At 42.9% G+C, this 21032-nt stretch overlaps 1 protein-coding gene across 4 annotated transcripts in view; it reads left to right on the forward strand.

Annotated features, from left to right (window-relative positions):
- The window catches only part of LOC141087889 (A disintegrin and metalloproteinase with thrombospondin motifs 2-like), an 851362-nt gene that overhangs the window by 263545 nt on the left and 566785 nt on the right, over positions 1-21032 (forward strand). For all 4 annotated transcript variants that reach the window (XM_073573740.1, XM_073573737.1, XM_073573739.1 and 1 more), the window contains one exon: positions 1737-1939. In XM_073573740.1, coding sequence (XP_073429841.1) covers positions 1737-1939 — 203 coding nt within the window. The remainder of the gene's footprint in view (positions 1-1736; positions 1940-21032) is intronic.

A 21032-nucleotide genomic window follows, 5' to 3' on the forward strand; every position in this document is an offset into this window, starting at 1 on the left:
AATATTCCTGTGTCTACTGTGCGCAGTGTCATCAAGAAGTTTAAAGCTTATGGCACTGTGGCTAACCTCCCTGGATGTGGACGGAAAAGAAAATTGACAAGAGATTTCAACGCAAGATTGTGCGGATGTTGGATAAAGAACCTCGACTAACATACAATCAAGTTCAAGCTGCCCTGCAGTCCGAGGGTACAACAGTGTCAACCCGTACTATCCGTCGGCGTCTGAATGAAAAGGGACTGTATGGTAGGAGACCCAGGAAGACCCCACTTCTTACCCCGAGACATAAAAAAGCCAGGCTGGAGTTTGCCAAAACTTACCTGAAAAAGCCTAAAACGTTTTGGAAGAATGTTCTCTGGTCAGATGAGACAAAAGTAGAGCTTTTTGGGAAAAAGCATCAACATAGAGTTTACAGGAGAAAAAAAGAGGCATTCAAAGAAAAAAACACGGTCCCTACAGTCAAACATGGCAAAGGTTCCCTGATGTTTTGGAGTTGTTTTGCTGCCTCTGGCACTGGACTGCTTGACCGTGTGCATGGCATTATGAAGTCTGAAGACTACCAACAAATTTTGCAGCATAATGTAGGGCCCAGTGTGAGAAAGCTGGGTTTCCCACAGAGGTCATGGGTCTTCCAGCAGGACAATGACCCAAAACACACTTCAAAAAGCACTAGAAAATGGTTTGAGAGAAAGCACTGGAGACTTCTAAGGTGGACATTAGTCCAGACCTGAATCCCATAGAACACCTGTGGAGATATCTAAAAATGGCAGTTTGGAGAAGGCACCCTTCTAATATCAGGGACCTGGAGCAGTTTGCCAAAGAAGAATGGTCTAAAATTCCAGCAGAGCATTGTAAAAATCTCATTAATGGTTACCGGAAGTGGTTGGTCGCAGTTATTTTGGCTAAAGGTTGTGCAACCAAGTATTAGGCTGAGGGTGCCAATACTTTTGTCTGGCCCACTTTTGGAGTTTTGTGTGAAATGATCAATGTTTTGCTTTTTGCTTCATTCTCTTGTGTGTTTTTTCATTTAAGACAAATTAAATGAAGATAATAATACCAAAGAATTTGTGATTGCAATCATTTTCAGGAAGAAACTGAGTATTATCCGACAAAATTGCGGGGTGTCAATACTTTTGGTCACAACTGTATGTGAAATCTCTGCTTGTAGTTCACATGGGCTTTTCTTCAGCATCTTCTCTTCGGGCATGCGTTTTCACCCCTACTTCCTACACACTGACAATCACAGGTTGGCAGCTGACCTGGCAGTCTCAGGCACTGCCGAGCTGTGATTGGCAGTGTATGGACGGGTGAGGTGAAAGTGCACGTCACCAGGGAAGACTCTGAAGAAACACCCAGTTGAAACACTAGCAAATATTTCACATTTCGCTTTCGAAAGGCAACAAATGTAAGTGTATTTCCACTTATTTGATGCAATATGATGTTATTGTAATAAGAGGTTTTATTTTATTGCTATATGTAATGCTTTGCAATGTCAAAAATATTCAGTTATCATTGAGTGCATTAATGAAGAATTTAAAAAAGGCAACAAATGTTAATATCTCTGCAATGGAGTGACGCAGTGCAAAATGGAAAAAAGCATACGAATCATGGGAGCTCGGTATTTTTGCAAGATAGTAAACTAATTTTTTTTTTTTAGCAAGTGACAGGTCCTCGTTAAGCTAAGTGGTCAAAATAGATCTCAAGCATAGTCTTACATTCTGCATTTTCTTTGTTTTCAGAACCTGGATACCTTAGCACTAATATTCTGGAAAATATCGTTGACAGTATTGAAACGCAAATCAACAGCACTGAAAAAAGAAGTCGTAGACATGCGAGTGACAATGATTACAACATTGAAGTCTTGCTTGGAGTTGATGACTCAGTTGTCCGATTTCATGGAAAAGAATATGTGCAGAAGTATCTTCTGACGCTTCTAAATATTGTAAGTGATTTTATATGATTCATTTAACATTCTATGTATATGATGGAGCATAAATAGATATTAAAATCTGAGTCAGATATTTGATAAAGCCAACAGAGATAGTATCGGATGTATTATGGTAATGACACTCCGATCAAAGTCTTATCCACGTTTGCTCAGAGTGTCAGCTTAGCGCAGATGAGGATGAGAAGGAGAACATAATTTCTCCATCTTCTTCGTTGTGTCAGTGCGTGGAAATCAGACTGCACTCATGTCATCTCAATGCAGTCTGATGATTTCCACCATAGGCTTGAATGGGTGTGTATCATCCGATTTGCGCATCAACTCGAGCGCGGTGTGATTTTTTTCCCCATATTGAATCTGTATGATAAAATCAGCACTACCCCATAGAAGAACATTGGTCCGAGTGCTATCCGATACGCTCATGTGAGTGAGCCCAAAGAAAGCATAACATATCCGTGTTTGATCTTCAATCAAACATTATATAAAGATAATAAAAATAATGACAATTTTATCTTGCCATGAGTTATTAAATAACTCAGATTTCTTGCTTCTTAAGCCCCCTTTACATTTAGTCATGCACCAGCGATCCCGACCATGATACGACCCGGTCAGGATTGCTGGTGCATCGCTAAATGGTCGCTAGTGAGCTGCAAACAGGCAGATCTCACAGCGATGCAGCGACGCAGCAGCGGTCGTTACTTACCTTTCAGATGCGGCGATGAAGATGTCCTCCCGCCTGCGTCAACGCGTCGCTCATTGGCACCAGCAGGAAGCCCAGCAGGAAGCAGCCGACGAGAAATGGACGTGGACAATCTCACGTGATCAGCGATAGCCAGTGGCGGAGCTGGTCGGGGTTAAGTATCACACATAGCGATATCGCTAGCAATACCGCTGCTGCGTCACAAAATCGGTGACGCTTTAGCGATATTGCTAGCAATATTGCTATGTGTAAAGCCCCCTTTAGACCTGTTATTTTGGCTTTTTGGAAAAACATTCCCGGCTTTGTATATTTAGTTTATCAGTTTCTCCCAGGTTTTTGTCATTTGTGGGGTGTTTGACCTTGTGGCATAAATGTTGTTTGACCTTCTGCCATACATTTGACATGCTTGCGCTATGTAGATAACATCATGTGCCAAAAAGAGTGGATCCAACATTTTTCTGCATCGGCCTAGATTCGGGAACTTCTTACCTGGCTGTGTAACACCCTAGAACCCTAAATGCCTCATTAACACAGTGTGTCCATGTGTCTGTTTTTACCATCAGTGTTTTTCATGTACTGTATGGATAAATTAATAAATTGCATAGCTTCCCCTATTTTTTGCAATGTTAAATATGGACAGCACGTGTTTTTCACGGACCCAGAGAATTGGCCCATTTTATTTGTGATGCCGGGAAAAAACAGACATGTGAATAACCCAACAGATTTTAATGGGTACGTGTTTAGTCCGTGAAAAAAATGTATACAGCACGTACTTATAACATAGACATGTGACTGAGGCAACAAGAGCAGTATTGGATATAATATATTGTGCCATGGAGTTTAAGGCTATGTACACATGCTGCGGATTCACCCGCGGATTTGTATCTGTGGATCCGCAGGTAAAACCGCAGCTAAAATGACCTGCGGATTGGCCAGCGGTTTTCCCCTGCGGTTTGACACCTGGACAATGGAATAGGTGGCAAACCGCAGCAGAATCCACAGAAAGAATTGACAGGTCAGGCTATGTGCATACACTGCGGATTCTGCTGCGGATCCTCTGCGGATCCGGCCGCTGCAGATCCTCAGCAGTTCTGCAGACAGTGTACAGTACAATGTAAGTCTATGTGATTTACATTCTGCTGTGCACTTGCTGCAGATTTTCATCTGCGGAAAAGCTGCGGTTTTGAATCCGCAGAAAGAAATGATATGTCAATTCTTTCTGTGAATTCCGCTGCGGTTTGCCACCTATTCCATTGTCCAGGTGGCAAACCGCAGGGGAAAACCAAAGGCCAATCCTCAGGTAAAACCACAGGTCATTTTACCTGCGGTTTTACCTGCGGATCCGCAGATACAAATCCGCGGGTGAATCCGCAGCGTGTGCACATAGCCTCAATTCTTTCTGCGGATTCAAAACCGCAGCTTTTCCGCAGTTGAAAATCCGCAGCATGTGCACAGCAGAATGTAAATCCCATAAACTTACATGGTACTGTAGTACACTGTCTGCAGAACTGCTGCAGATCCTCAGAGGTCAAATCCGCAGCAGAATCCGCAGCGTGTGCACATAGCCTCATACTAATGCTAAAAGAGAAAACTAAAGATGTTATAAAAATGTTTAAGGTATTTAATGCATTTCTAATAAAGATGAATGAGTCTTTTCAAAATTTCAAGTTGCCAGCGCTACAGAATTTTTGTAAAAAATTAGATTTCCTACAGTTCATAATGATTCGCAAGTACTGCAAAGCCTCAGGTTGCCCTGAAAAGATCTGTATAGCACTCTGAGGTCTCCTTCAATTTTATTGAACCCCTTTCATTCTTTCATTGTCCTTGAAGCATCACTCCAGAGTTTTACATTTTTTTTTATTTTACCGCTGGAATGGTGTCACTAATAAGTTATCTGCCCCTAATATTGTAGTCAACAGCCACCATCTTCATCTGTTCTCGGCACCGCTGCGGTCGGTCTTCTGCAGTTTGTGACCTGCTAGATCACCCCTGTGCTTGCTTGGAAATCCAAAAGTCACTACTCAATTTAAGTGTATGAGAGTCATAACAAGGCATTTTTCTTTATACACCTCACCTTTATGACACCATACAGTTTTGAAGACAACAGTTTCAAAAACATTTTACTTTGGTCTCATCACTCCCAGAGTATGAAGTCCCAATAGTCTTCATATTTTCCTGGTATGCATTGCCCCATCCTTATTCTGGTATGCTTGGCCCCATCATAATCCTGGTATGATTGTCCCCAATCCTTATCCTGATATGTAGAACTCCTATCTCCATCCTTGTATTCATGACCTCATCCTTATCTTGGCTTGAATGGCTTTATCTTTATCCTGGTATGCATGGTCCCATCCTTATCTTGGTATGATTGGCCCCATTGTTATCCTGGTATGCATGGTCCCATCCTTACCCTGGTTTGATTGACCACCTTACCCATCCTGGTATGCCAAGTATTTAAAGGGGTCGGATACCGCTTTAAATAAAGAAGGCGATTCATTCTATTATAATAATTAAATGATTACAGAAAATAGGAAATAGTGTGATATTGTGTGCACTTTTGCATAATATAAATCACAAAGGTAAAGCACTTACATTGCACACTACACAGGAAAAACTTCACCAGGAGTAGCACATCATCTGTCCGGGAACATCAGCTGTGAGAAGCAGAACAGCGAAGACAGAGAAATTCCTGGGATCCACACTGTGGCATCACGGGCGTCCCCTTTTTAGTCCACAGGTTAACAGGGCTTCTGTCTTAGCTGAAGTCTTCCCCAACTTATATCTTGTTTAGAAACAAATGCTTGTGGGTCGCCCTCCCAGGGCTGTGGGGTACTCGGTACCGGGCCAGTCCTTCAGAGGGGAATGTCACAGCAACGGTGACCCGGTCCATGGCCCTGGGCGCCCATGTAAAAGTGGATTGAGTGATGAAATAAAGTTTATGAGTGATTCGTGACGCCACCTGTGGTGTTCGGCAAAGGAGGTGTTAAGCCAACGCTCTAGACAGATCCTCTGGGACAGATGGTGGAGTACAGCAGTGATGTTATAGCCCTCCACAGGCAGGGCTGTAGTCCCAGGGCAGAGTAAATGAAGAGGATAGTTGTTGAGGAAGAGGGTGCAGTGTCTGGCACAGAGATGTAGCAGTGCTGAAGAAGTTGCAGGAAGAAGGCAAGGACACAACAAAGTGTAGTTTCTTTACCTTTACTTTGTAAGTGCAGTCCAGGGTCCAGATTACAGATGGCACAGGAGCTGATTAGCCTGGAAGCAACTTAGGAATGTCTCTATCAGATGGGTTCTGTAGTCTCCACTCTAGCGCTTACTGGAGGTACATGCAGTACTGTGTTACACTGACGTTCCTCCTTCTTCCTTTTTGGATCTACCTCGTATGGCAGACAGCTGTAGTCTTCTATCTCCTTTTGCTCACACGTCGCTGTGGTGCCTCCAAGTCTTAGATGGGAATAGAGCATTTACAGCTTCCTATTCCTCTGGTTTCTGTTGCAGGACCATCAGTATCCATACAACCTTGGAGACCAGGCTCCAGATCATGCATTCTAGCTGGGGAATGAGCCTCAACTCCCTGCTCAATCTCCCCGCTCTTCTCCTCACTTCCACACACTTCGCCCTCCTCACAGAACTGACCAATTTACCCTCCTGGCCCCCAGAGAGAAACTCTTCCCCTTAGTATTGGTTTAGAGCTCCCACTGCTGGCCTGGAGTGGGAACTGTGTTGTATGTAGAGATTATCTGTCAGAGAGACCCTTCATTGCCTCCAGGCATGACATCACACTTCCTAGGAGGAAGGTAATGCCATTGTGGCGACCATACTCCTGGAGGCGCCACATTTGCGTTACCACATATTACACAAGCCCTAACAAGTTCTATTTGTTTGATATAGTATCCCTCTGGTGGAGTGACCAAATCTTCTGACATCAGTCAATATCGGACAAATACATCACCGGATAAAACATGCCAAAGGCTCTCCTGTTATCAAATGTTTTACCATACTATAAACATGACATTTCTCACTAAACATTGATAACGAAGCTATGCAGTAATTGGATGATACTATAAATATACGCTTTCCTACTAAAGATTGATTATTATTATTATTATTATTATTGGAGTATTGTGTGCAATTTTGGACGCCGGTGCTCAAGAAAGACATTACTGAACTTGAAAGGGTTCAAAGGCGGGCTACTAAAATGATAAATGGAGTTGGTTCACTACAATACCCAGAAAGGTTATCAAAATTAGGTCTATTTACTCTAGAAAAGAGAAGACTTAGGGGAGACTTAATATATATGTACAAGTATATTAGAGGGCAATACAGAGATCTCTCCAATGAACTGTTTGTACCAAGGACTGTGACAAGAACAAGGGGGCATTCTCTTCGTTTGGAGGAAAGAAAATTTCTGCTCCAGCATAGAAAAGGGATCTTCACGGTATGAGCAGTTAGGCTCTGGAATTCTCTTCCTGAGGAAGAGGTGATGGCTAACTCACTGAATGAATTTAAGAAAGGAATGGATGCTTTTCTTGTGAGTAACAGTATAGATTGTTACGAATAACAGAATATTATAGGTAGATGGTTGACCAAGCTTAGGGGAAGGAATTTTTGCCCTATGGAGAAAATTGGTTTCTACTCTGTGGGTTTTTTGCCTTCCCCAGGATCAACAATATAGAACATCTGCACTAAAAATAGGCTGAACTAGATGGACATAAGGTCTTCCTTCAGCCTTCAAAACTATGTTAAAACTATGTTATTATTTATTTATAAAGCACCATTGGTTCTCAAAACACAATTCAAGAAGTTTATTAACCCTTTATGTGCTTCACAGGAACTGAAGCAATGTGGAAGGAAAAAATTAACATTTAACTTTTTTTCACAAACATTTTACTTCAGAACCAATTTTTTTTATTTTCACAAGTGTAAAAAGAGAAAATGAACCACAAAATATGTTGTGCAATTTCTCCTGAATACGCCGATACCCCATATGTGGGGGTAAACCACTGTTTGGGCGCACGGCAGGGCTTGGTACAGAAGGAGCGCCGTTTGATTTTTTCAATGCAGAATAGGCTGGAATTGAGATCGGACGCCATATTGCGTTTGGAGAGCCCCTGATGTGCCTAAACAGTGGAAACCCCCAACAAGTGACCCCATTTTGGAAACTAGACCCCTTGAGGAACTTATCTAGATGTGTGGTGAGCACTTTGAAACTCTAAGTGCTTCACAGAAGTTTATAACATAGAGCCGTGAAAATAAAAAATAATTTTTTTCAACAAAAAATAATTTTTTTGCCCCCAAATTTTTATTTTTACAAGGGCAAGAGGAGAAATTTGACCCCGAAAGTTGTTGTGCAAATTGTCCTGAGTACGTCCATACCCCATATGTGGGGGTAAACCACTGTTTTGGAAACTAGACCCCTTAAGAAACTTATCTAGATGTGTGGTGAGAACTTTGAACCCCCAAGTGCTTCAAAGAAGTTTATAACGCAGAGCAGTGAAAATAAAAAATCATTTTTTTTCCTCAAGAATGATTTTGTAGCCCACTGTTTTTTATTTTCTCAAGGCTAACAGGAGAAATTGAGCCACAAAAGTTGTTGTGCAATTTGTCCTGAGTAAGCTGATACCCCATATGTGGGGGGGAACCACTGTTTGGGTGCATGGGAGAGCTTGGAAAGGAAGGAGCGCTATTTTGGAATGCAGACTTTGGAATGTTCTGTGGGCATCATGTTGCGTTTGCAGAGCTCCTGATGTGCCTAAACAGTAGAAACCCCCAACAATTGACACCATTATGGAAACTAGACCCCTTAAGGAACTTATCTAGATGTGTGGTGAGCACTTTGAACCCCCAAGTATTTCACAGAAGCTTATAACGCAAAGCCGTGAAAATAAAAAATAATTTTTTTTCCACATTTTTCCACCAAAGTGATTTTTTAGCCCCCAATTTTTTTTTATCTTTTCTAGGGCAAGAGGAGAAATTAGACCCCCAAAGTTGTTGTGCAATTTTTCCTGAGTATGCTGATGCCCCTTATGTTGGGGTAAACCACTGTTTGGGCAAACGTCTGGGCTCGGAAGGGAGGGAGCACCATTTGACTTTTTGAATGCAAAATTGTCTGGAATCAATGGTGGTGCCATGTTGCGTTTGGAGAATCCTGATGTGCCTACATAGTGGAAACCCCTCAATTCTAGCTCCAACCCTAATCCCAACACATCCCTAACCCTAACCCTAATCCCAACCCTAACCCTAATTTTATCTCTATCCCTAATTCCAACCCTAACCCTAATTCTAACCCTAACCCAAATTCTAACCCGAACCCTAATTCCAACCCTAACCCTAATTCTAACCCTAATGGAAAAATGAAAATGAATATATTTTCTTTATTTCATTGTATTTCCCTAACTAAGGGGGTGATAAAGTGGGGGGGGGTTATTTAATATTTTTTTATTTTGATCACTGTGATAGGGTCACAGTGATCAAAATGTACATTCGATGAATGAATGAAATCTGCCAGCTGGCAGATTTGGTGGGCACACTGCATTTTCTTCCCAGAAGAAGATGGCGGTGCCCACTAGAAAATGCAGGAAGGCCCAAGGACCACCGGGAGGTAACGGGGGAGGGGATTGGGGACCCTATTTCTCTCTCCTCTAATGTGCAATCACATCAGAGGAGAGAGAAAGTAAATGTAAAATTGAGGCTTTCTTTTGCGGTCGCCGTTATACGGTTAATAACAGCGATCGCAAAAGCGGGGTCGGTAAAAACTGACCCGAATCATGTTCTCTGGGGTCTCGGCTCACCCGGCAGCCGAGACCCCGGAGAAAATCCAACTCTGGGGACACTATACACTTTATACACAGCGCTGTTAATTAATGGTGTTGTGGTTTAAGTACCCTTATACCCTTAACTGCCGCTGTTAAAAGGCATGTCGACGGTCATTAAGGCGTTAATGCTTACTTTCGCCTGCATTTTACAGTACCAGCCATGTCTATGAGATTTCAGAAATCTCCTGCACGCACATTGTTTTTTTTGTCATCAGTATTTTGTGTTTTGCATGTTTTTTTGTACATAGAGCATGTCACTTCTTTCAGCGTTTTTTCAGTATTTTTCACCCTTTGACTTGAATGGGTGGTGAAAAAATGCTGAAAAAACACAGGTATCAGGTTTTGCTGCATTTTTTTGTGCTAAAACCTGATTCTATGGAATAGGACATTTTTTCCCCACACTAACTTTATCAGCATGCACAAGAGACAAATCTAGCATGCTAACACCACCTAAAAAAAATGCATCAAAAACGCAAGTAAAACCTACGCTGGCTAACTGAATTCAGTAATGATGTTATACAAAAATCCCCTGAGTGAACAAAGTGGTAAGGAACCAGGTACCCCTTACTTCATGTTGGTTGTGGGGCAGGAAACAGATCCATCGATTGCCACGTGAGGAGGTGGCTGTGCCGCGGTGGTGAAAACAGAGACGCAGCATCAAGGAGGCGTCCCTCCTGTGAATGTTGGTGCTGAAGCGTCTCTGATGCTGACAGCCGCTGGGTGGATTTACAGTGGCGGCGCACTCCGGCCGAGAGGCGCCGCCGGTGTGCAGCGGCTGAAGCGAGGAGGGGGAAGCCAGGTGACGTCACCGGGAGGGAAGGGACGGCAGCGCGTGCAGGCCAAGCACGTATACCAGCAGCGGTTACCTTGCAAATATCCTTTCTTTTATATTAAGAAGCGCCAGTGTTTTTTTGTCATCGCATGCAAGTAAAACCTACTTTTTTCCAAGTGATCAGGTTTTGCTGCAGAAAGAAAACACTGAAAAAATGCCTTGTGTGAACTTACCCTAAGGCCAGCGTCACACTAGAGAGAAATAAGGACGAGTGAGAGACGCTAAAACCACGCATTGCACACGGACCAATGTTTCTCTATGGGGCAGCTCCCATCAGCTGTATATTTCTCGGCCGTATTTTACGGGCTGAGAAAATCGCAGCATGCTGCAATTGTCAGCGTATTCCTCCAAAAATACACCAATGCAAGTTTATGGGGGCGAGAAAAATACGGATTACACACGGACCAGACGTGTGACTTGCGAGAAATACGCATCGGTGTCCTTTAACAAAAACCGGCAATTAATTTTGCGATATAGTAAAATCACACTGACGTGTTTAATAAAGAAACAAAAGAATAGATATATACACTTAGAATACATATATACATATTGTGGCAAGGCGACTGGTCATGTGATTGATGGGCGGTATGTATCGCAGAGGTGGGTGGCCCTGTGATGGAAACCTGGACGTCGTTCTTTCAGCAGATGTACTGCTGAGGGTATTGCTATATATATTTTGGGAGGCTTCCAGGTGACTTGGAGAGATGGGTGGGTCCAGTCACCTACATACCCAACCAAGGGGTGTGTATCTTAATACCTAATGAAGCCTGTGTGCTTGTGTATGTTCAGAACCTGTGGTGAGGTCATGACCATGTGACAGCCCATGTGATCTATACCTCACCTATGGGTGTGGTTACAGGGCTATGTAATTGAGGTGTTTAGCACATGTGACTGAGTGTTTTGGAGTTTGGCAGTGTGCACAGACTTCCTTGTGTCCAGGTGGGACATTACAGAGTGGTCTCTGTGCAGAGAAGGAAAAGCCCTCCTGTGTGTGCGGCTCAAGACGGAGCCTCCGAGCTGGACATTGCCCTGGCCTGTGTGTGCACAGGACCTGAGGGAACAAAGCCCAGCTAAGGACTGTTTATGTTGTTTTCGACTGCTGTGAAGGCTGGAAACTGTGTTTTTTTGCTGTGAGGTTTATGGAGCAAATAAACCGAATGGACTCATTTTAGCCCTGAGTGTGCCAGTGTTTGCCTCCAAGACTGGCAACGTGAGTAATCCCCGTCCACAGACAGTGTGGAACGTTACAATATATACATGTCATTGAGACACATATATATATATATATATACAGTTAGGTCCATATATATTTGGACAGAGACAACATTTTTCTAATTTTGGTTCTAGACATTACCACAATGAATTTTAAACAAAGCAATTCAGATGCAGTTGAAGTTCAGACTTCTTTCATTTGAGGATATCCACATTAAAATTGGATGAAGGGTTTAGGAGTTTCAGCTCCTTAACATGTGCCACCCTGTTTTTAAAGGGACCAAAAGTAATTGGACAATTGACTCCAAGGCTATTTCACGGACAGATGTGTGCAATCCCTTCGTTATGTCATTCTCAAATAAGCAGATAAAAGTCTGAGTAGTCATGGCCGAGTGGTTAAGGCGATGGACTAGAAATGGACTAGAAGGGGGGTCTCCCCGCGCAGGTTCAAATCCTGCCAACTATGTCTATGTTTCAATAAGAAGATAAAAGGCCTGGAGTTTATTTGAGGTGTGGTGCTTGCATTTGGAAGGTTTTGCTGTGAAGGAAACTTGCTGTCAAAGGAGCTCTCCATGCAGGTGCAACAAGCCATCCTTAAGCTGCAAAAACAGAAAAAACCCATCCGACAAATTGCTACAACATTAGGAGTGGCAAAATCTACAGTTTGGTACATCCTGAGAAAGAAAGCACTAGTGAACTCATCAATGCAAAAAGACCTGGGCGCCTACGGAAGACAACAGTGGTGGATGATCGCAGAATAGTGTCCATGGTGAAGACAAACCCCTTCACAACAGCCAGCCAAGTGAACAACACTCTCCAGGAGGTAGGCATATCAATATCCAAATCTACCATAAAGAGAAGACTGCATGAAAGTAAATACAGAGGGTTCACTGCACAGTGCAAGCCACTCATAAGCATCAAGAATCAAAAGGCTAGACTGGACTTTGCTATAAAACATCTAAAAAAGCCAGCACAGTTCTGGAAGAACATTCTTTGGACAGATGAAACCAAGAGCTCATGATCCAAAGCATACCACATCATCTGTAAAACATGGCGGAGGCAGTGTGATGGCTTGGGCATGCATGGCTGCCAGTGGCACTGGGTCACTAGTGTTTATTGATGATGTGACACAGGCAGAAGCAGCCGAATGAATTCTGAGGTATTCAGAGCCATACTATGTGCTCAGATCCAGCCAAATGCAGCCAAACTGATTGGTCGTCGTTTCATACTACAGATGGACAATGACCCAAAACATAAATCCAAAGCAAAACAGGAGTTTATTAAAGCAAAGAAGTGGAATATTCTTGAATGGGCAAGTCAGTCACCTCATCTCAACCCAATTGAGCATGCATTTCACTTGTTAAAGACTAAACTTCAGACAGAAAGGCCCACAAACAAACAGCAACTGAAAACCACCACAGTGAAGGCCTGGCAGAGCATCAAAAAGGAGGAAAAGCATCGTCTGGTGATGTCCATGAGTTCAAGACTTCAGGCAGTCTTTGCCAACAAAGGGTGTTCAGCCAAGTACTAGAAATGAACATTTTATTTACAATTATTTAATCTATCCAATTACTTTTGGTCCCTTTAAAAACAGGGTGGCACATGTTAAGGAGCTGAAACTCCTAAACCCTTCATCCAATTTTAATGTGGATACCCTCAAATGAAAGCTGAAAGTCTGAACTTCAACTGCATTCAATTGTTTTGCTTAAAATTAATTGTGGTAATGTCTAGAACCAAAATAAGAAAAATGTTGTCTCTGTCCAAATATATATGGACCTAACTGAGTATATATATATATAAATCCAACAATGTAGACCAGCTCACTCCTGTGAACCACCTGGGACCTCAGCTGACCTGGTTAACTCCGTTGTGCCCAGATCTGGATGTAGGAGTCCATCCATGCAAATGTGAACAACGACAGAGCAAAGTCCAGCAATAACGTGAGCAGTCCAGGATGCTGTTAAAAAATTATTTTCTCTTTCTTTTTATTGATCTGCACTACTTTTCTGCGTTACTGCTGTTTTGAACTGCTTGGACCATTGTATTTTAATGGATTTATCAATAAAAAGAAAGAGAAAATAATTTTTTAACAGCATCCTGGACTGCTCACGTTATTGCTGGACTTTGCTCTGTCGTTGTTCATATATATATATATATATATATATATACACACAGAGAACTTTGCAAAAGTATTCAGCCCCCTGGAACTTTGGTGACGAATCCACAACAAGTGGGACACAATTGTGAAGTTGAATGAAATTTATTGGTTATTTTAAATTTTTGTGGAAATTCAAAAACTGAAAAGTGGGGCATGCAATATTATTCGGCCCCTTTACTTTCAGTGCAGCAAACTCTCTCCGGAAGTTCATTGTGGATCTCTGAATGATCCGATGTTGTCCTAAATGACTAATGATGATTAATATAATCCACCTGTGTGTAATCAAGTCTCCGTATAAATGTACCTGCTCTGTGATAGTCTCAGGGTTCTGTTTGATGCACAGAGAGCATCATGAAGACCAAGGAACACAGCAGGCAGGTCCGTGATACTGTTGTGGAGAAGTTTAAAGCCGGATTTGGATACAAAATGATTTCCAAAACATCCCAAGGAGCACTGTGCAAGCGATCATATTGAATTGGAAGGAGTATCATACCACTTCAAATCTACCAAGACCCGGCCGTCCCTCTAAACTTTCATCTCAAGCAAGGAGAAGACTGATCAGAGCTGCAGCCAAGAGGCCCATGATCACTCTGGATGAACTGCAGAGATCTACAGCTGAGGTGGGACAGTCTGTCCATAGGACAACAATCAGTCGTACACTGCACAAATCTGGCCTTTATGGAATAGTGGCAAGAAGAAAGCCATTTCTCAAAGATATCCATAAAAAGTGTTTAAAATATGCAACAAGCCACCTGGGAGACACACCAAACATGTAGAAGAAGGTGCTCTGCTCAGATGAAACCAAAATCGAACTTTTTGGCAACAATGCCAAACGATATGTTTGGTGTAAATGTAACACAGCTCATCACCCTGAACACACCATCCCCACAGTCAAACATGGTGGTGGCAGTATCATGGTTTGGGCCTGCTTTTCTTCAGCTGGGACAGGGAAGATGGTTAAAATTGATGGGAAGATGGATGGAGCCAAATACAGGACCATTCTTGAAGAAAACCTGTTGGAGTTTGCATAAGACCTGAGACTGGGATGGAGATTTGTCTTCCAACAAGACAATGATCCCAAACATAATGCAAAATCAACAATGGAATGGTTCATAAATAAATGTATCCAGGTGTTAGAATTACCAAGTCAAAGTCCAGACCTAAATCCAATCGAGAATCTGTGGAAAGAGCTGAAAACTGCTGTTCACAAACGATCTCCATCCAACCTCAGTGAGCTCGAGCTGTTTGCCAAGGAAGAATGGGCAAGAATTTCAGTCTCTCGATGTACAAAACTGATAGAGACATACCTCAAGCGACTTGCAGCTGTAATCGCAGCAAAAGGTGTCGCAACAAAGTATTAAGCTAAAGGGGCCGAATAATATTGCACGCCCCACTTTCAGTTTTTGTATTTCCACGAAAATTTAAAATAACCAAAACATTTCAATCAACTTCACAATTGTGTACCACTTGTTGTTGATTCTTTATCAAAAATTTACATTTGGTATCTTTGCGTTTGAAGCATGATATCTGGGAAAAGGTTAAAAAGTTTCAGGTGGCTGAATACTTTCGCAAGGCACTGTATATTTATATTTCATCGAGTTCTACATAGCAGAATAGCCGCTAGATCAATAGCCGGCTTTTGTAAAATCATTCCAAAACCCGACATGAAATGACACATGGGTTTACATACAGTAATCCATTTAATTTCATTTATTTTTTTATGTCTTTGACTAATAATTAGATTAGGGTATGTGTGTAAAATTTGGGACATCTAGGTGTTAAATTAAGGGGTTAATTTGCTGAAAAAAAATGCGTGGGCTCCCTTGGTAAATTCTCAACCAGAGAGGGAAAGCCAGTGAGTGAGGGCAGATATTAATAGCCTTGAGATGGACCATTGTTTTTGCCCCCTGGCTACAAAAATCTGCCCTCAGACACCCCAGAAAAGGCGCATCTATAAGGTGCGCCTTTTCTGGCACTTAGCCTCTCTATTCCCATTGCCCTGTAGCGGTGGCTTATTGGTTAATAATAGTGAGTTAATGTCACCTTGCTATTGGAAGGTAGCATTAAGCCGGATTAATAATGGAGAGGTGTCAATAAGACACCTATCCATTATTAACCCTAGACTAGGGTTAAAAAAAAACACACAGACATGAATTAAAAATTATTTTAATGAAATGAAGACACCAAGTTTTTGACCAAATTTATTCCTGTGCTAATCCATAAAAAAACCATGGTCCTGTAAAGAAAATAAAACAAAAAAGCAACAATATACATACCTCTCCGCTGGTCAGTCAGGTCCCCCGCTGCAATCCATCAAAAGGGGTGAACTGGGTTACAACGGGAGAGGTGCTAATGCAACCAGCCCACTGTAAACCACTGCCAGAATGAATTAGTTCATCTCTGTGCAGCCTCCCCGGCTGACCGGAGATGAACTAATGAGCGTGGGAAAGTTTCTGAACTTTTTACCATGCTCATCAGTTCACCTCAGGTCAGCCAGGGATGTCAGTGGGGCTGCGCAGAGTCCCTGGCTGACCTGAGGTGAACTGATGAGCATGGGAAAAAGTTCACAAACTTTCCCACGCTCATTAGTTCATCTCCGGTCAGATGAACTAATGAGCCGGCAATTGATTTAGTGACTATTCTGCTAGGTAGAATTCTATGAAATATAAATATATATATATATATATATATACAGTCATATGTTAAAGTTTGGGCCCCCTATTAATGTTAACCTTTTTTCTTTATAACAATTTTGGTTTTTGCAACAGCTATTTCAGTTTCATATATCTAATAACTGATGGACTCCGTTATATATCTGGATTCAAATGAGGTTTATTGTACTAACAGAAAATGTGCAATCTGTATTTAAACAAAATTTGACCGGTGCAAAAGTATAGGCACCTCAACATAAAAGTGACATTAATATTTCGTAGATCCTCCTTTTTGCAAAAATAACAGCCTCTAGTCGCTTCCTGTACCTATTAATGAGTTCCTGGATCCTGGGTGAAGGTATTTGTGACCATTCCTGTTTACAAAACAATTCCAGTTCAGTTAAGTTTGATGGTCGCCGAGCATGGACAGCCCGCTTCAAATCATCCCACAGATGTTCAATGATATTCAGGTCTGGGGACTGGGATGGCCATTCCAGAACATTGTAATTGTTACTCTGCATGAATGCCTGAGTAGATTTGGAGCGGTGTTTTGGATCATTGTCTTGCTGAAATATCCATCCCCTGCGTAACTTCAACTTCGTCACTGATTCTTGCACATTATTGTCAAGAATCTGCTGATACTCAGTTAAATCCATGCGACCCTCAACTTTAACAAGATTCCCGGTGCTGGCATTGGCCACACAGCCCCAAAGCATGATGGAACCTCCACCAAATATTACTGTGGGTAGCAAGTGTTTTTCTTGGAATGCTGTGTTTTTTAGCCTCCATGCATAACGCCTTTTTGTATGACCAAACAACTCAATCTTTGTTTCATCAGTCCACAGGACCTTCTTCCAAAATGTAACTGGCTTGTCCAAATGTGCTTTTGCATACCTCAGGCGACTCTGTTTGTGGCGTGCTTGCAGAAACGGCTTCTTTCGCATCACTCTCCCATACAGCTTCTCCTTGTGCAAAGTGCGCTGTATTGTTGACCGATGCACAGTGACACCATCTGCAGCGAGATGATGCTGCCGGTCTTTGGAGGTGGTCTGTGGATTGTCCTTGACTGTTCTCACCATTCTTCTTCTCTGCCTTTCTGATATTTTTCTTGGCCTGCCACTTCTGGGCTTAACAAGAACTGTACCTGTGTTCTTCCATTTCCTTACTATGTTCCTCACAGTGGAAACTGACAGGTTAAATCTCTGAGACAACTTTTTGTATCCTTCCCCTGAAAAGCTATGTTGAATAATCTTTGTTTTCAGATAATTTGAAAGTTGTTTTGAGGAGCCCATGATGCCACTCTTCATAGGAGAAGCAAATAGGAGAACTACTTGCAAGTGGCCACCTGAAATACCTTTCCTCATGATTTGATACACCTGGCTATGAAGTTCAAAGCTCAATGAGGTTACAAAACCAATTTAGTGCTTCAGGAAGTCAGTAAAAAGTAGTTAGGAGTGTTCAAATCAAGAAAATGATAAGGGTGCCCATACTTTTGCACCGGTCAAATTTTGTTTAAATGCAGATTGCACATTTTCTGTTAGTACAATAAACCTCATTTGAATCCAGAAATATAACTGAGTCCATCAGTTATTAGATATATGAAACTGGAATAGCTGTTGCAAAAACCAAAATTGTCATAAAGAAAAAAGGTTAACATTAATAGGGGTGCCCAAACTTTAGCATATGACTGTATATATATGTGTGTGTGTCTCAATGACATGCGTGTGTATGTATATATATGTATATATATACACTCACTGGCCACTTTATTAGGTACACCATGCTAGTAAGGGGTTGGACCCCCTTTTGCCTTCAGAACTGCCTCAATTCTTCGTGGCAGAGATTCAACAAGGTGCTGGAAGCATTCCTCAGAGATTTTGGACCATATTGACATGATGGCATCACACAGTTGGCGCAGATTTGTCGGCTGCACATCCCTGATGCGAATCTCCCGTTCCACCACATCCCAAAGATGCTCTATTGGATTGAGATCTGGTGACTGAGGAGGCCATTTGAGTACAGTGAACTCATTGTCATGTTCAAGAAACCAATCTGAGATGATTCGAGCTTTATGACATGGCGCATTATCCTGCTGAAAGTAGCCATCAGATGTTGGGTACATTGTGGTCATAAAGGGATGGACATGGTCAGCAACAATACTCAGGTAGGCTGTGGCGTTGCAACGATGCTCAATTGGTACCAAGGGGCCCAAAGAGTGCCCAGAAAAAATTCCCCACACCATGACACCACCACCACCAGCCTGAACCGTTGATACAAGGCAGGATGGATCCATGCTTTCATGTTGTTTACGCCAAATTCTGACCCTACCATCCGAATGTCGCAGCAGAAATCGAGACTCATCAGACCAGGCAACGTTTTTCCAATCTTCTACTGTCCAATTTCGATGAGCTTGTGCAAATTGTAGCCTCAGTTTCCTGTTCTTAGCTGAGAGGAGTGGTACCCAGTGTGGTCTTCTGCTGCTGTAGCCCATCTGCCTCAAAGTTCGACGCACTGTGCGTTCAGAGATGCTCTTCTGCCTACCTTGGTTGTAACGGGTGGCAATTTGAGTCACTGTTGCCTTTCTATCAGCTCGAACCAGTCTGCCCATTCTCCTCTGACCTCTGGCATCAACATGGCATTTCCGGCCACAGAACTGCCGCTCACTGGATTTTTTTTCTTTTTCGGACCATTCTCTGTAAACCCTAGAGATGGTTGTGCGTGAAAATCCCAGTAGATCAGCAGTTTCTGAAATTCTCAGACCAGCCCTTCTGGCACCAACAATCATGCCACGTTCAAAGGCACTCAAATCACCTTTCTTCCCCATACTGATGCTCGGTTTGAACTGCAGGAGATTGTCTTGACCATGTCTACATGCCTAAATGCACTGAGTTGCCGCCATGTGATTGGCTGATTAGAAATTAAGTCTTAACACACAGTTGGACAGGTGTACCTAATAAAGTGGCCAGTGAGTGTATATATATATATATATATATATTGTAAGGTAGAGCTGTCATTCGGGTAGGGGATACTCGCTTGGCAGCTAATAAATCACATCCGGCACAGGTTTTCCATAAAGCAATCACAGTCCAAGCGGCTTATTTAGGCATCATAAACCATGACCAGCAACATAAAGTTCATATTAACAGCAAAGCGTCCATGACAGACCTTCACTCTGTTATCCCTGTGGTCAAACAGGTTGTGCCATGTCCAGCACACAGGCTCTCTTAGCCTCACAGTTATATCCCCTCTCTGGGTTTACCTCAGGGCTGCTTCACCACGCTGCAGACGTCGATTCCCTCCAGGGAACTATCAGGCACGTGCAGCCATTAACACAGCGTTCACTTGCTGTCAGGAAGACAGCCCCATCTCTCTCAGACAGGACCTTCCAAAACGGACCAACCAGGTCCCAGCATTCACTCCATGTGACCTACCCTGGCCACCTTATATGGTCCGTAGCCACGCCCACCGGGTCACATGGCTATGACCTCATCACAGGTCCTTCAACCACTCATACACACTTTACAATAGCGTTCTTAAACACACACCCTGGGTGGGTTTGTAGGTAACGGTCTGCCCGTCTCACCGGTTACCTGGAGACTTCCCAAACACATTGGAACAGCACCTCAGCAGTATCACTGCTGATCAACACACGCACAAGTCTCCATCCCAAGGCCACCCACCTTGAGATATATAATGGTCATTCGGTATTCTGCCACTCATCCTCTCTCCTGGGACATCCACACAGCGCCCCCTAGCGAACACAGTGGTCACTACACCATTATTTATATATATATATATATGTATTCTATGTGTCTATATCTATTCTTTCGTTTATGTTTTAGCCTGTCATTGGGATCCATTATATGTCCATTTTACAAGCTGTCAAGAAGATCTCGGCATATGGATGCAATATGGATGTCATACGGATGCTTACATGCGCAAAAAACGCAGCCACATCTTGACAACGGATGACATACGGATCACTGTTCAGGGAACATTTCTGCGTATTACACACCGTAAAATACGGTCCATATTTTTATACGTTGTGTCTGACTCCAGCCTAATAGTGATGCTGGTCTAATGACTGCCATCAACCATGATCCAGTATATCCGAACCTACAAAGAAAAATCTTGACCACTCTAGGTAATTTCAAAAATGTTCTCCCTGAATCCAAGATATTAAAGCAAATTGATGCGTCACAGATTCTGCACGGCAAGTCCTCAGAGGGAAAAGCGCGCGTGCAGTCCTCAGAGCAACCTGGGCAGCAGACAGGTCAGGGCGCAGCCACGCTCCGGAGAGGAAGGAGAGCTCCCGTGCTGAGGACCCATACAGGGGGACTGTACAGCAAGACTGCACCTTGTGACTACATGGAACCGGAGTCTGCAGTGACAATAGAGGTGCTTCCTGACCCCCGTGCAGAGACAGCGGCCCATGCAGAGATAGTGGCCCGTACAGAAACAGTGAGATAGTGACCTGTGCAGAGACAGTGACCCCCACGCGAAGCCCCTGTACCCGCGGTGTTAGTGCAGAGCCTCTGATTCCTGGGGAGAGACTTAACTATAGTGTTGGAGTGAAGGACTCAGAGCAGAGGGGACCCTGTTTGCCTCGTATCCCCTCTGACTCCCGGCTGGGGATTATTAAAGACCGCAGAGTTCACAGAGACTAGAGACAACAAGTGCCGTTGTTGTTCAGAGCCAAAGTGGGAGAAGTTCGACCCTGCA

The sequence above is a fragment of the Dendrobates tinctorius genome, unplaced genomic scaffold (genome assembly GCF_039654945.1).
Source record: "Dendrobates tinctorius isolate UK_male_01 unplaced genomic scaffold, ASM3965494v1 ptg000036l, whole genome shotgun sequence".
NCBI lineage: Eukaryota > Metazoa > Chordata > Amphibia > Anura > Dendrobatidae > Dendrobates > Dendrobates tinctorius.